Below are 12,215 nucleotides of genomic sequence, written 5' to 3'. Positions count from 1 at the left end.
TCAGTCTGTGGTACCGTCTACGTGCAGGATCAAGTCTCTCTCTTTCTGATGTTTCCATCATCTTCCACAGCCTCCTCAGTCACAATCACTGTCTTCTGCTGCTTGTCAGTGACCACAGTGTCTGGTTGGTTGTCCATTTTGTTTGTTTGTAACAGGAAGTCCCACAGCCACCTGGTAAAGGCGTTCCATGTATTCCTTTCCTCCTAGTACTGTGAGATTGTGCTGGATGGTACCTGCAGCATCTTTTGCAGTCTGAACCTGGGATCTGGTCTGCTAGATCAGGGTTTGTCCAGGCCTGCTCCATGACCAGTGCTCCGGTCCTGCCCTTTAGTTTGGCCCTTTCTTGCTACTGGTAGGAGTTAATTATGATCCATCCATCCAGCCATTTTCTTGCACCCTTGTCCCTTAGTGGGCTCGGGAGGGTTGCTGGTTCCTCTCCAGCTAACGTTTCGGGCGAGAGGTGGGGTCACCCTGGACAGGTCGCCAGTCTGTCGCAGGGCAACACAGAGACTCACAGGACAAACAACCATGCACACACACACTCACACCTAGGGACAATTTGGAGAGACCAGTTAACCTGACAGTCATGTTTTTGGACTGTGGGAGGAAACCGGAGTACCCAGAGAAAACCCACGTATGCACAGGGAGAACATGCAAACTCTATGCAGAAAGACCGGGGCCGAGAATCGAACCCAGAACCTTCTTGCTGCAAGGCAACAGCTCTACCAACTGCGCCACTGTGCAGCCCGAGTTAATTATCAGCTGATCTGAATTTTGAAGGGTCATTAATAATGTTAAAGATCCTTCATCAGTTAGGGTACACAAAGCATAATTTCGTCAGATGTTGACATCACACAGGATTGTGATAAACAGGAAGTAGGTCAGTGTTTCTCCATCCTGGTCCTCACTTCCCCCTGCTCTGCATGTTTTAGATGTGCCTCTTTTCCAGAACAGCTGATTCAAATGATTGCATGACCATCAAGTCCTGCAGACGCCTGTTAATCACCCAGAGATACAATTCAGGTGTGGCAGAAGGGAAACACCTAAAACATGGAGGACAGGGGGGCCTGAGGACCAGGGTGGAGAAACACTGCTGTAGCATTACGCTTCCTCCTTCTCTCAGACGTCTTGGGTTTGAAGACATTTACTCCCAAAAGCGTATGTTTTGTCACATTTTCTGTTTGAATTTGGTAAAGGGTCTTCCTAAGTAAATGGGTCCAGTTGGTCCACATGACAAAGATGATCTTTAAATATTCCCTTTATTTCTTGGTTGATTGCCTGCATCAAGGGATCGGACAGTTCTGTGTCCCGTTGCAACAATCAAATTGTGAAAGTCGTTGTTGTTTGTAATCGACTTTCCAAGAAATAAAAAGGATTGTGTTCCTGTAGATTATGACACATGCAATCAGCAGTGGGACAAAGGTATTTAGGATAAAGTTAAGGACAGAGGTGAGTTGAGTTGATCATTTTATTGCTTTTTGTAGACAACATAAGTACTTTATGGTTAGGAATAAACATCCTGCACCTCTTGTATTGTTTTGTCCTCAACAGGTTTAAATTAATTACTCTAGAAAATATGCAAGTCAACCTTTATCTAGATAAGATAAATAATAAGGTAACATGTAAGAATATTGTATGTTATTGGGATTTTATGTGATTGACAAATATAAGGTTGAGCACAATTATGAAGGGGAAAATTAAAATAAAAGAAATACATAGTGTGACGTACATTTGTATTCAGCTTCTTTTAATCAAATTTGATGAAATTCCCTTCAGAGGTCATCTAGTTAGTGATTACATCTGATTTAGGTTTTATACCAGAACATGAAGCCTTCTGATGTTTCCTCCCAAATGTGCAAATCAAAACTTTCCCTGTCAGACTTGCAGCTCCAGTTGAAGCAAAAGTTGCTTCTGCAACATATTAACTCACTTTACGAATTTTTATTTGTTAAAAAAAAAAAATCAAATTTTGTTTCTTCTTTGTAATTCTAATCATTTTGCTGGTTTATCACATTCTGGAATAAGCTTAGCTTAGCCACATGTCATGGAACATTAAATCCTTTTTTATGACTTATTTAGACTCATTGCGTGATTTTTATTCATTGATTAATAAGCATGAACAGTGTCTGTTTCACAAATATAGTTTTTGAGATTGTTCTCTAGACATAAAGGTTCATAAAATAAGGCTTTGCATGAACAGTTGATTCTTCTTCACATCTGAGAAACGGCACACAGTTGATGAGGCACAGGGCTGAGAGTGATGCCTCCGCGTGGCGTCAGGTCCAGGTCGTCTTCTCTGACTCCCGGTGCCGGAGTGAAGCGGAAGTGCTGCAGCAGGGTGGTGAAGAAGATGAACAGCTCCATCCTGGCTAAACTCTCTCCGAGGCAGATCCTGCGACCTGAAGGAGAGTTTAAGAGGAAAACGTAAGATGCTTCCTGTCGAAAAGCAGAGAGATTCCTGAACCRACACATACCGGCAGAAAAYGGCAGGAAGGCGTCACGCTTTACAAATTTGCCATCTTTGTCCAGAAAGTGAGCAGGATGAAAGCTGTGGGGTTTCTCCCACTCACTGGGATCATGCAGGACGGAAGCCAGGACAGGATAGACTGTGGTTCCCTGCAGCAGACACAATACGGAAACAGAGCAGACRTTTTACCTGCWAAGAGTGACAAACTGCTTTACACTTCTCAGTCAGACAATCCAGTCTTTTGGAAATAGTACAAACTAATTCCAGGTTCTTGAATCCATAACTSACAGAGGAAATGTTGCTGAARCAAAATATTTTTGATTTAATCAAAATTAGCGAGGCATGTACAGAGAAAACAGACATAATCACTCCCAAAGGTACATTTTCAAATGTTGTTTTCTGTGCATTCCTCTTTTTATCCACCAGAGGGCCTCRGTCCTCTGGCTGTCCAGCTTCAGCACCAAATCCCTGTTTGCAAATCATCTTCCCTGAAATAAACCGGATCTCAAACTGCTCTCTGCAGGATTTCACACAGACYRTAGAGCAGCAGCAGCTGGTCTGATCCTCTGSAGCTACAATCCTGAACATTTTAGACCAATAACTTCTCCAACACACCAAAAATGTCTTCTKTTCTTWGACCTGTTAAACCATCTAATTTGAGACCTCACTGCAGAATTACTGTACAAWGTGACATCATATGAGCTTTTTCTGGTTTGATCTAAATTCAGATTCATTTTTTTCCAGCCTGACCTTCTTGATAAAGTAACCGTGGAACGTGATGTCTCTGGTGGTTCTGTGAGGCAGCGAGGTGGGAACGATGTTGCCCAGTCTTTGTGTCTCGTGGATCACGGCGTCGGTGAACGGCAGACTCTTCCTGTCTGAAACCTGAACCTGCCGATCTCCTATCACCCTCCTCACCTCCTCCTGGACCCGGTCTGGGAGACGGGAAGCATCAAGATAACTTCTTCACTGCAGCATCGGTGTTTCAGTATAAACTTTTGTTAAAACRACTTGTTCTTGTGATGGGGGTAAAGTTTTTACCTTGTATCTTTGGATATTTGGCCATGAGGAGAAGCCCCCATCTCAGAGTGGTGGATGTTGTTTCAGTCCCGGCGTTGAATAAGTTTGTGACCGTCATTAACAGGTTCTCATTGTGGAAGTGGCTGTTTTTATTACCAGATGCCTGCAAATGATCAAACAATTATGATTCTGCACATTCCTGTCATGCAGCTTTAACTGTCACAGGTGAAATAAAAAAAATGCTTTAAAAAACCAGRCATAGAAGATAAAATATAAAACAGAGTAYGTATTTTGTTTGGAATTTGGCTTTTTTGCATTTTGGACGTTGGAAAAAWATGTGTYGATCTCATCAATAACARTAACRATAAACTGTAATGTGCAGGCAAAGCAGATTCAGTCAGAGCTGATGAACTCTAACATAATTTCATCTGAAAGAGCAAACCTCCAGGTTCTGCTTGCGAACCAGAAAGGCGTCCACGAAGCCTCTGCACATGTCCGGGTTCAGCGTCTCCTTTAGCCGCCTGAAGAGGGCGAAGTTCTGTTTCTGATTGGCTGCAGCCGTTTCTATGAACTCCTTCCTCCTTGTGACCCATTTAAAGAGTCGTGGGAACATGTTGTACAGCTTTCAAAGAAGAAGTTCTCATATAAGTTAATGATTTCTCCACCCTGCAGCATGTTGCTGTCTTTGCATTAAACACCTGAATGGACAGAGAACTGGTGAGCAGGACGTTCCTGTTGGTTCGATCCACCATCGATGTGAACTCTGGGTCACTGTATTCGAATCTGCTGCCGTAAACCATGGAGCAGATGATGTTGGAGACGGCGTAGTTAGTTGRTTGCATTGTGTCAAAAGGTTTTCCTGAGGGAAAGTAGAAATAATTGGAGGTTATAGCGGCAGAAAAAAAAACRTTTTTKCTGTTTTTGCTGTTTTGYTACACTTAAATGTTTCATCTCATCATGAATGAATCGTTCCTCAATAGTTGAAGGTCCAGATCTTCTGAACGAAGCCAAGCGTAGAACAAAAGGCTGGTTTTTAAAAGGTTATCCATCCTTCATCTCTCTGTGGTTCTTTTGGTAAATATTGAGTAAAACGAACCAAGAAGATTTACTGACTTCAACCAGACAGCGTGACTTCACATTTTAAACTCAGACTTTTCTTTATTTTCCTGAAAGGTTTTGTAAGAAACAAAGTTTTCCTCCAGCTGCAGCATCAGTAGTTAATTTCTCCACTGCTCTGGGGTGAGATGGTGGTTTGTTTAGCCTACAAGGGACTAAAAGTATTTTAATGTTGCACAGGTTGTGATGAGGCAGAACAGATCACTGTTTTTCTCATCATAGGTGAAACTTGAAAACAGAACAATACGCATCAGAAGTCACAACTTTTTAAAAATGTATATATGCAGGACATGCAGGTCTTTGCAACTTTATGACAATATTAATCTGAAAGGAATTATTTCTACTGTTTTTCATGAGACTGCACTGAATTGTTTTATAAAAATGATTAAATTTACCTTTGAAATTCTTAAAAACCTCAATGAGATGCTGACACTCCTCAATGATTTTGTCTTCACACGCCTTCTTGCCCATCCCAAAGTCTCTGAGGTTTGTCAAAGCAAAGCGTCGCATTTCTCTCCAAGAGTCACCGTTCGACCACAAAACCCCTAAAATAAAATCAGGTGTAGGATTTAGACAGATGATTTAGACAGATGTAAGCACAGATCACTAAAGGCTTCCTCTCCTCACCATGCCCTTTGTTGAAGTCATGTAAAATCTGAAATGAATCCCGCTCTCCAAACTCCTCGTCGTGCTGAACCAGAGCCTCCTTCACCGTCTGGTATCCGGTCAGAACCACCACTTTTTGGGGCCCAAGATGCACAGTGAAGACTGAYCCATACTTCTTAGAAAACTGAACACAGRAAGAAACTGATCAAGTTTGTGTGACAAATGGGAAGTTTAGTTCAAGGTCACATTGGAGCCTCGTCTGCAGAAGATAGGAAACATCTTCAAGATATTTGATCCACAATTAAGCTAAAAATAGTAACAACCAAAACCAATAAGTTTGATCAGAAGATGGTAAAGAATATACGTATTGAGCACAAAGCTTTTCCCAGCTAATGAGGCTAAAGCATTAAATCCATCACTAACAACCCTAAACATACCAAGTGATGCTTTAGTGAAGGTTTTAACAATAAAACTTTCACTTGTTTTGGCTGTAAATCTTTAGGATTTTCATGACTCCATCAAGCTTCAGTCCGTTACATAAGCAGGATTAATTGAACTGGCATGAAATGAGCCGGTATTGACCTGCTTACCTCCTGGAACGTGTGGTACGGTCTGCTCAGGTCAATCTGCAGAAGGTTTCCAATCAGAGGAAGTGGTCTCGGTCCCGGCGGCTCCTTCCCAGGTTTTCCAGAACTAAAGCTGGAGGAAATGAAATAGACCAGCAGCAGGAGAGCCAGAGTCACCAACCAAGAGGTGGAGGAGAGCTGGAGGAAAACATCTAAAACCCCCATGACTCTGAACAGGTCCAGAGCTCCAGATCAGCTTCTGGCAGTCGGAGTGAGAGCTGGAACGGAAAACAACTGAGAATCGGATTAGTTTGGCTGGACAGATGGAGGAGAAGTTCACACAATGCAGATAGTTAATGATTTCTTTAACAGCTGACACTTTGATCTGTGTCAAAGTTGAGTCCTGATTTTATAGTCTGCATGAACCAGCTGCAGACCTGCTGGTTCATGCAGCCATTTACGAAAATGACCATTTTCGTAAATGGTCATTTTGCATCTTCAATGCAGAATTATAGTTAAAACAAATCATGCTACTAACTTTGTTTAAAAAATCCTTTTTTCAAATCATCCACTGATGTGACTGAAACTGCAGTGATTAACATGAATAGTTTATACTGTTTTATTCTAAATAATAACAGCATGTTTCCTGAGAATTGACCTTAGATGATTAAAGTGGGCAGAGTTTTGTTGCAGTCTCATACTGTGGGAACAGAAATATCATAATTCACAGACTTTAAAAAGCAGAACTGTGTGAGAAAGCTGCATTTTCTCTTCATTTCCAGCTGGAGCGTCTGGATATCCCAACCATGCAGCAGCTGCTGCAGACGTTGCTCACCAGTTTTACAGCATATTCAAACAAAGGGACTCAATCTGTGACCTGAAGATAAGCAAGGAAAAGTTAAATATTCACTGATCCAGGCATGTGTTAAATAGACAAGACTTACATGAATCATTTCATACATTTCAACTAATTTATCCATTTACATTCATGTTTTAATAAACGTCATGCTGTGAACAGAACGAGTTTGTGACTGGAAGTGTTGGTTCTGGAAACACAGTGTCATCTAAAGATTCATCAGAGGGTCATGATGTTCTTCTTCTTCATGGTTTTCTGCACCACACCTTGTTTCTCATCATAGTCCAACGTCTGAGCAGCATGTTGCTCTACAACCTGCTGTTATACGTCTTAACTGAACTAATATGAACTTTTCAGATTCACTGTTACCACAACTTATTTTTCTTCAGCAATCCTCTGACTCTTAAGATTTTAACCTGAAAAAATGATGAGCTCCACCTACATAAGTTTTGCAATGTACAAAACGAAGTATGTTTGAGGAAACTAGGTGTTGTAAGTCACAGGAAATGGGCTCAGAAACCCCGAGTTCAAAGACGTAGATGATAGAAGAAGTAACTGAGACACAGTGAACCTGAGTGGATTAAAATGTTTGTAATTCTGGTTCTGGTTCTGCAGCTTACAGKTAAGAAAACGAGAAATTTTCAAGAATACACACAAGTTTTGTTATTTCTAGTTAGGATTTGAGCATTTTTTTTCTTTTCAACAGAAATCACAGGAAAGTTTTCACCCAGATATGTTGTCCGAGATGGAGATGATGTCACTCTGCCTTGTGATAACATGAGAGATGAACTGGATAGATGTGAAAAAACTAACTGGCTCTTCAGTAATTCACCAGATTCATCAGTTACAGTCTCTACAGACAGACAGGTTTCTGAAAAAATGGAAAGGTTGGAGGTGGCGGCTGATTGCTCTCTGGTCATAAAGAACGTCTCACATGAGGATGTTGGTTTCTACACCTGCAGAACTTCACATATCAATCATAATGATGACGCTCATGCTCATCTGTTTCTCATAACAAGCAAGTTGTTTAAACTATCTAATCATTTTAACATTTAAACCTCAGGAATTAATGTAACAATCATTCGCTATGTTCACCAGTGACGGAGAAGGAAGACGGCGATCAGGTGAAGTTTTCCTGCTTCGTCGCAACAAATGAAATGTGCAAACACACGGTGGAGTGGATGTATGAGGGGAAAGCTGTGGAGGACACCATGATCATGAAGACGTCCAGATGTTCAATTACTGCGGTTATTCCTGAAAGTTTCCTCAAGAACAAACCGGAATATCGAGAGATGTTTTCCTGCAAAGTGAAGGATGATTCCACAGAAAGAGACCAGCTGTTTCCCCTCAGCCCTCAGTCTGCCGGTGAGTTACAGAGAGCTGCGACAAGTCAGAGGAAATGCACATGAATATAGCAAACAATAATAACACATTTAATTTTAACAGGCAGTGATGTCAGCATAACAAATGCAGAAAGAAGCGAAGCTAACGAAACAGAGCCTGCATTCAAAAACACTTCAACGACCCCATTGAGTAACGCATCTCTGTTATATTTCACTTTATCCTGAAAATGTTTTTCTGTTTCTGATTAAATGCATGAGTAAAAAAACATGATTGCATGTTTACGTTGTACTTTTATTCTCTTTCTTTCGTTTGCAGATTTGTGGTTATACATTGTCGTGTCTGTTGGTTCAGTAGCATTAATAATAACTATTCTGGTGATCACTCTGTGCAAACGAAGGGAAGGTGAGAGAAAACTTTGGCTTTAGAAGAAATGAATCGTTCCCAGAAAGTTGTTTGTTGGAACTAAAATGTAATTTTGATCCATTTTTTAGAGGAAAGATCATTAATTCTTCAGGATGTGGTGAGTTTGTTCATTTCATTTTGAATTTTGCTGCACAGGTCACATTGTTCGTTGTGTGGAGATTTAAACTTCCTTTTCTTTGCACTTTGCCAGGAGCAGAGCCTGAACTCTGCTGCGGTTCTGTCTAATCCTGGAAGCGGTCCAGACACGGTGAGAATGTTTCCCCTGAACTCAGCAGCCCACTGGTGGGGATCACCAGTCAGTCTTACACAAACTGGTTACTGCAGCAGTGACCTAAAGGTTTTTGGCCATATTTGGCCACCGTAGTGTCTCTTCTGTTCACAACCAAACCTGCAAACTCATCCAATATCAACAGGACTGAAAGGTTAAATCCTGTTTGTTTTCAAACTAAAGTGTCGCTTTAGGAATTATGCTGAAAATCCATCCATCCATCCATTTTCTTACACCCTTGTCCCTCAGTGGGGTCAGGAGGTGCTGGTTCCTCTCCAGCTAACGTTCCAGGCGAGAGGCAGGGTCACCCTGGACAGGTCACCAGTCTGTCGCAGGGCAACACAGAGACACACAACCATACACACACTCACACCTAGGGGCAATTTGGAGAGGCCAATTAACCTGACAGTCATGTTTTTGGACTGTGGGAGGAAACTGGAGTACCYRGAGAAAACCCACCATGCACAGGGAGAACATGGAGACTCCATGCAGAAAGATCGGGAATCGAACCCAGAACCTTCTTGCTGCAAGGCAACAACTCTGCCAACTGCGCCACTGTGCAGCCCTATGCTGAAAATGATATTGCATATTGATGATCACAGTTACATTTCTAAAACATTGTTGCTTCATTAAGGCTGAAACATGATGTTCCTTTGGTTTCCACACCAGAACTTGTTTTGTTTTTTGTTTTTCACAACCAGAATGATTTCCAAACAGAAATATTTCTGTTTCTGTAATAGCGGAAAAAGGTGACACACCAGCAGAATGTAGCAACAGGTGGGGGAGGAGGAACTACCTTCAGGGCACTGAGGTCACTCTGAACGTTTTTCTAGCATCTCTTTGAAGTAACATTAAATAAAAAAAAAACTATGATAGAATATTTTTGAGAGTTTTGAAACCACAAACTGAGCTTTGGTTTTTCTTGATAGCCTCACAGCAAACTGTGAGAATTTGCTTTCAGAAAAATGTTGGCATTACTTTATAATGTACCATATAATGTCCTTTATTCATTTTCTTAATCAACTAAACACATTTTAAGACTTTGACTTTGTGACACAGAGCAGAAAGGAGAATGAAGAGAAGTGTAGAAAGTGTTTCTGTTTTATTCAGACTGAAGAATTTTTGCATGAATTTTATTCACACGTGATTAGTCGCCTCTGCAGGAGGATAATATGTATAAATTGTTTGTTAAATTCTTCTGAATGCATTAGAACATGGATGCGTCCTGCACTCAGTGACCTTCAGCCGACTGAAAGGAAATCTCCGGGTCGTGTCTGTTGTCTTGTGAATCTGTGTCAGTTAGTAAAAGTTTTCTTTTTGTTTAGGTTGACCCTGAAGATGAAGTGCCCTACGCCACCATTTGCCACACAGAAAATGCAAAAAGTAAAACTTGGGTAAGTTTCCTTCTGTTGAGCTCTATGATGAAATTAGGATCTGAAAAAGCAGAACTGCTGCTGGCCTGAACGTCTGTGAATCGGATGTCTTGCTTCATGTCCAGTAGATATGAAGGCGGCTGCTGTTACTCACTTTCCTGCGTGATGTTAGAACATTTTGAAATGTCAGGCTCACAGTGACACATTGATGAGATCAGATTGAATCTGTGCTCTCGTTAAGGACGATGAGAAGCCAGGCGACTCGGTGACCTACAGCTCCGTGAAGGTCGATTCTCCTGACAGCCTCAACGCAAACCGTCAGAAAATCACATGAGCAAGAAACTAAACACTTTGCTTCTGAAAACCAAACCTTATTTATCACAAAGTTAAACTGTTGTTAAGATATTAACTGGATGCTGGTGTGATTTATTTCAGTTGCGTAGTTTCATGAATGAAATCTTGTATTTCTTTTATTTATCACTGGATTTGATAAATAAAATGTTTGTTTCATCGCTGATGTTTGTTGCATTTAACTGTGGAATAAAATAGTTTACACGGGAATTTCCGTGTTGCATTCTTGACAGTAAAAGTGTTTAAATACTGATATTGCACAGAAAAAACACTAAAGAACCTCTTTACTCCATCCATCCTTCAAACGGCTTCTGATCCACATTACTGCATGAAAACAAATGATTTCTCTTTAGTTAATACAATCCCAGGTCATCTTTACAAAATATAATTTCTTACTTGAATGTTGCCTGAAAAACTCACAGCTGCATTTTGTTTCTATGTAAACTGGGTGTATGCGCAATCTGGAGTTGTGTGCTCTTTCCCACAGTTAAGAGCTCTGTAGATATTGAAGGAGAAGCAACAATGTGTTCCAGTGTGAAACTTTAAATAACGAGTCAATAAGTCACTAAAAAAGATAAATAACGGAATTAACCAATATGGCTTCCAAGGACTTCAGTTTTCTGGGTCTCTGGCAACGAAATTCACTTAATTACCAAATAAATTTTCTTCCAGTAACTAAAAACTGAATGTTTAAACTAATAGTAGCTGGTCCTGAAAGGACGAGGACATCTAGTGGTGATGAGAGGTACTGAAAAAAATCAAACTCAGGAACAAGAGGGGAAAAAAACACAACAAATTAATTATGTTTCTTAGACTTTATTGAAACAAAAAGTATGAGAATTACATGAAAAACAGGTATTTAATATAAAATATAAAACTTTGTGTTTCTATTATTAGAAATGTTCCTGGGTCATTTCCTGGCAGCCTAAAGATCAGCAGGCTTCATTTCTCACAACTTTCAAAAATAGAATAAACTCTTCAACAGATCATCTTTAAATAGAAAGAAACAGGAAGTTGAGCTTCTCTGTTCTCATGCTTTTCCAGAACTTCTTCGTTTATTGATCCAATAACAGAATAAATATGTATCCAGGTAATAGTGACTGCTTCTGGTTTACCTGCTTTCTTAGTTTGGGTTTTTATCAGTTGTTACTGATGAAAGTATTGTTCACAATGCATTATAACACTGACTAACAGATCTAAGGGCAGAAATTAACAAAATCTGAATATACTGCTTAAAAAAATTTCAACATTTCCTGAAAACAGCTGAATATTAATCAAATTATTGATTTCTAAGCAGATAATTAGATTAACCAAATATGACATCTGAGAGCACTTTAGGTCTGATCAAAGTGATTTAGTTTTTGTTTTTTCTTGAGTATTTTAAAGTTTTTAAAGAATCAAGGGAAAAACCACAAATGTGATTTTTTTTTTACACACATTTCCAGTCACAGACGACATGCTCTCACTTTTTCTGCTTGTTTATGGATCTGAATTGAATTCATCTGTGTTTTCAGCAAACTTTGACACCTTGAGGACTTATAATGAAATATTTTCATCCTGATAATGAAGTTGGAGAAAATAATTCTTCTCTTTAAGCTGTGGAAAGTTATGAACTTCTCTGTAACTGATGAGGAAACTGTCAGATTTAATCTGTAATCCGCTATTACAGATTACGGTGCGGTTTGGGCCTCGTGTCTCGTTGGATTTTTACCCAGGAAGCACATTGGCTAAACCGTGAGTCAAACAGCCACTGGGACTGACTACTGTATATTCCATTGAGGGACAGTAACTTTAACGTTACATACACCTTTCTGAACAGGCGAGG

At 40.2% G+C, this 12,215-nt stretch overlaps 2 protein-coding genes across 3 annotated transcripts; one reads left to right on the top strand and one right to left on the bottom strand.

The window, feature by feature from the left end:
- Window positions 1-1,979: 1,979 nt before the first annotated feature.
- LOC108165743 (cytochrome P450 2K1-like) lies at window positions 1,980-6,112 on the bottom strand. Its single transcript, XM_017302063.1, has 9 exons — window positions 5,800-6,112; window positions 5,231-5,393; window positions 4,999-5,148; window positions 4,186-4,346; window positions 3,930-4,109; window positions 3,509-3,650; window positions 3,218-3,402; window positions 2,475-2,616; window positions 1,980-2,399 (listed from the first exon to the last, which is right to left on the bottom strand). The coding sequence occupies exons 1-9, from the start codon at window positions 5,998-6,000 to the stop codon at window positions 2,212-2,214; spliced, it is 1,512 nt and encodes a 503-aa protein (XP_017157552.1). The 5' UTR covers window positions 6,001-6,112; the 3' UTR covers window positions 1,980-2,211.
- Window positions 6,113-7,169: 1,057 nt separating this feature from the next.
- LOC103457199 (uncharacterized) lies at window positions 7,170-12,146 on the top strand. 2 transcript variants are annotated; one of them, XM_008397165.2, is made up of 9 exons: window positions 7,170-7,249; window positions 7,334-7,649; window positions 7,730-7,996; window positions 8,078-8,164; window positions 8,291-8,377; window positions 8,467-8,495; window positions 8,589-8,645; window positions 9,992-10,060; window positions 12,060-12,146. In XM_008397165.2, the coding sequence occupies exons 1-9, from the start codon at window positions 7,217-7,219 to the stop codon at window positions 12,126-12,128; spliced, it is 1,014 nt and encodes a 337-aa protein (XP_008395387.2). In that variant the 5' UTR covers window positions 7,170-7,216; the 3' UTR covers window positions 12,129-12,146. The 2 variants fall into 2 exon arrangements, with proteins under 2 accessions (XP_008395387.2, XP_008395388.2); XM_008397166.2 differs by lacking the exon at window positions 12,060-12,146 and adding an exon at window positions 10,281-10,734 and having other exon boundaries at window positions 7,175-7,249.
- Window positions 12,147-12,215: the final 69 nt, after the last annotated feature.

The sequence above is a fragment of the Poecilia reticulata genome, linkage group LG21 (genome assembly GCF_000633615.1).
Source record: "Poecilia reticulata strain Guanapo linkage group LG21, Guppy_female_1.0+MT, whole genome shotgun sequence".
NCBI lineage: Eukaryota > Metazoa > Chordata > Actinopteri > Cyprinodontiformes > Poeciliidae > Poecilia > Poecilia reticulata.
This window is presented reverse-complemented; position numbering and strand designations above follow the sequence as displayed.

Bases quoted from the DNA above. Each gene is read 5' to 3' on its own strand.
- LOC103457199 (XM_008397166.2), top strand. From the start codon at position 7,217: ATGTTTGTAATTCTGGTTCTGGTTCTGCAGCTT. The intron at 8,165-8,290 runs GTAACGCATCTC...TTTCGTTTGCAG, and splicing joins CACTTCAACGACCCCATTGA to ATTTGTGGTTATACATTGTC. The intron at 10,061-10,280 runs GTAAGTTTCCTT...GCTCTCGTTAAG, and splicing joins ATGCAAAAAGTAAAACTTGG to GACGATGAGAAGCCAGGCGA.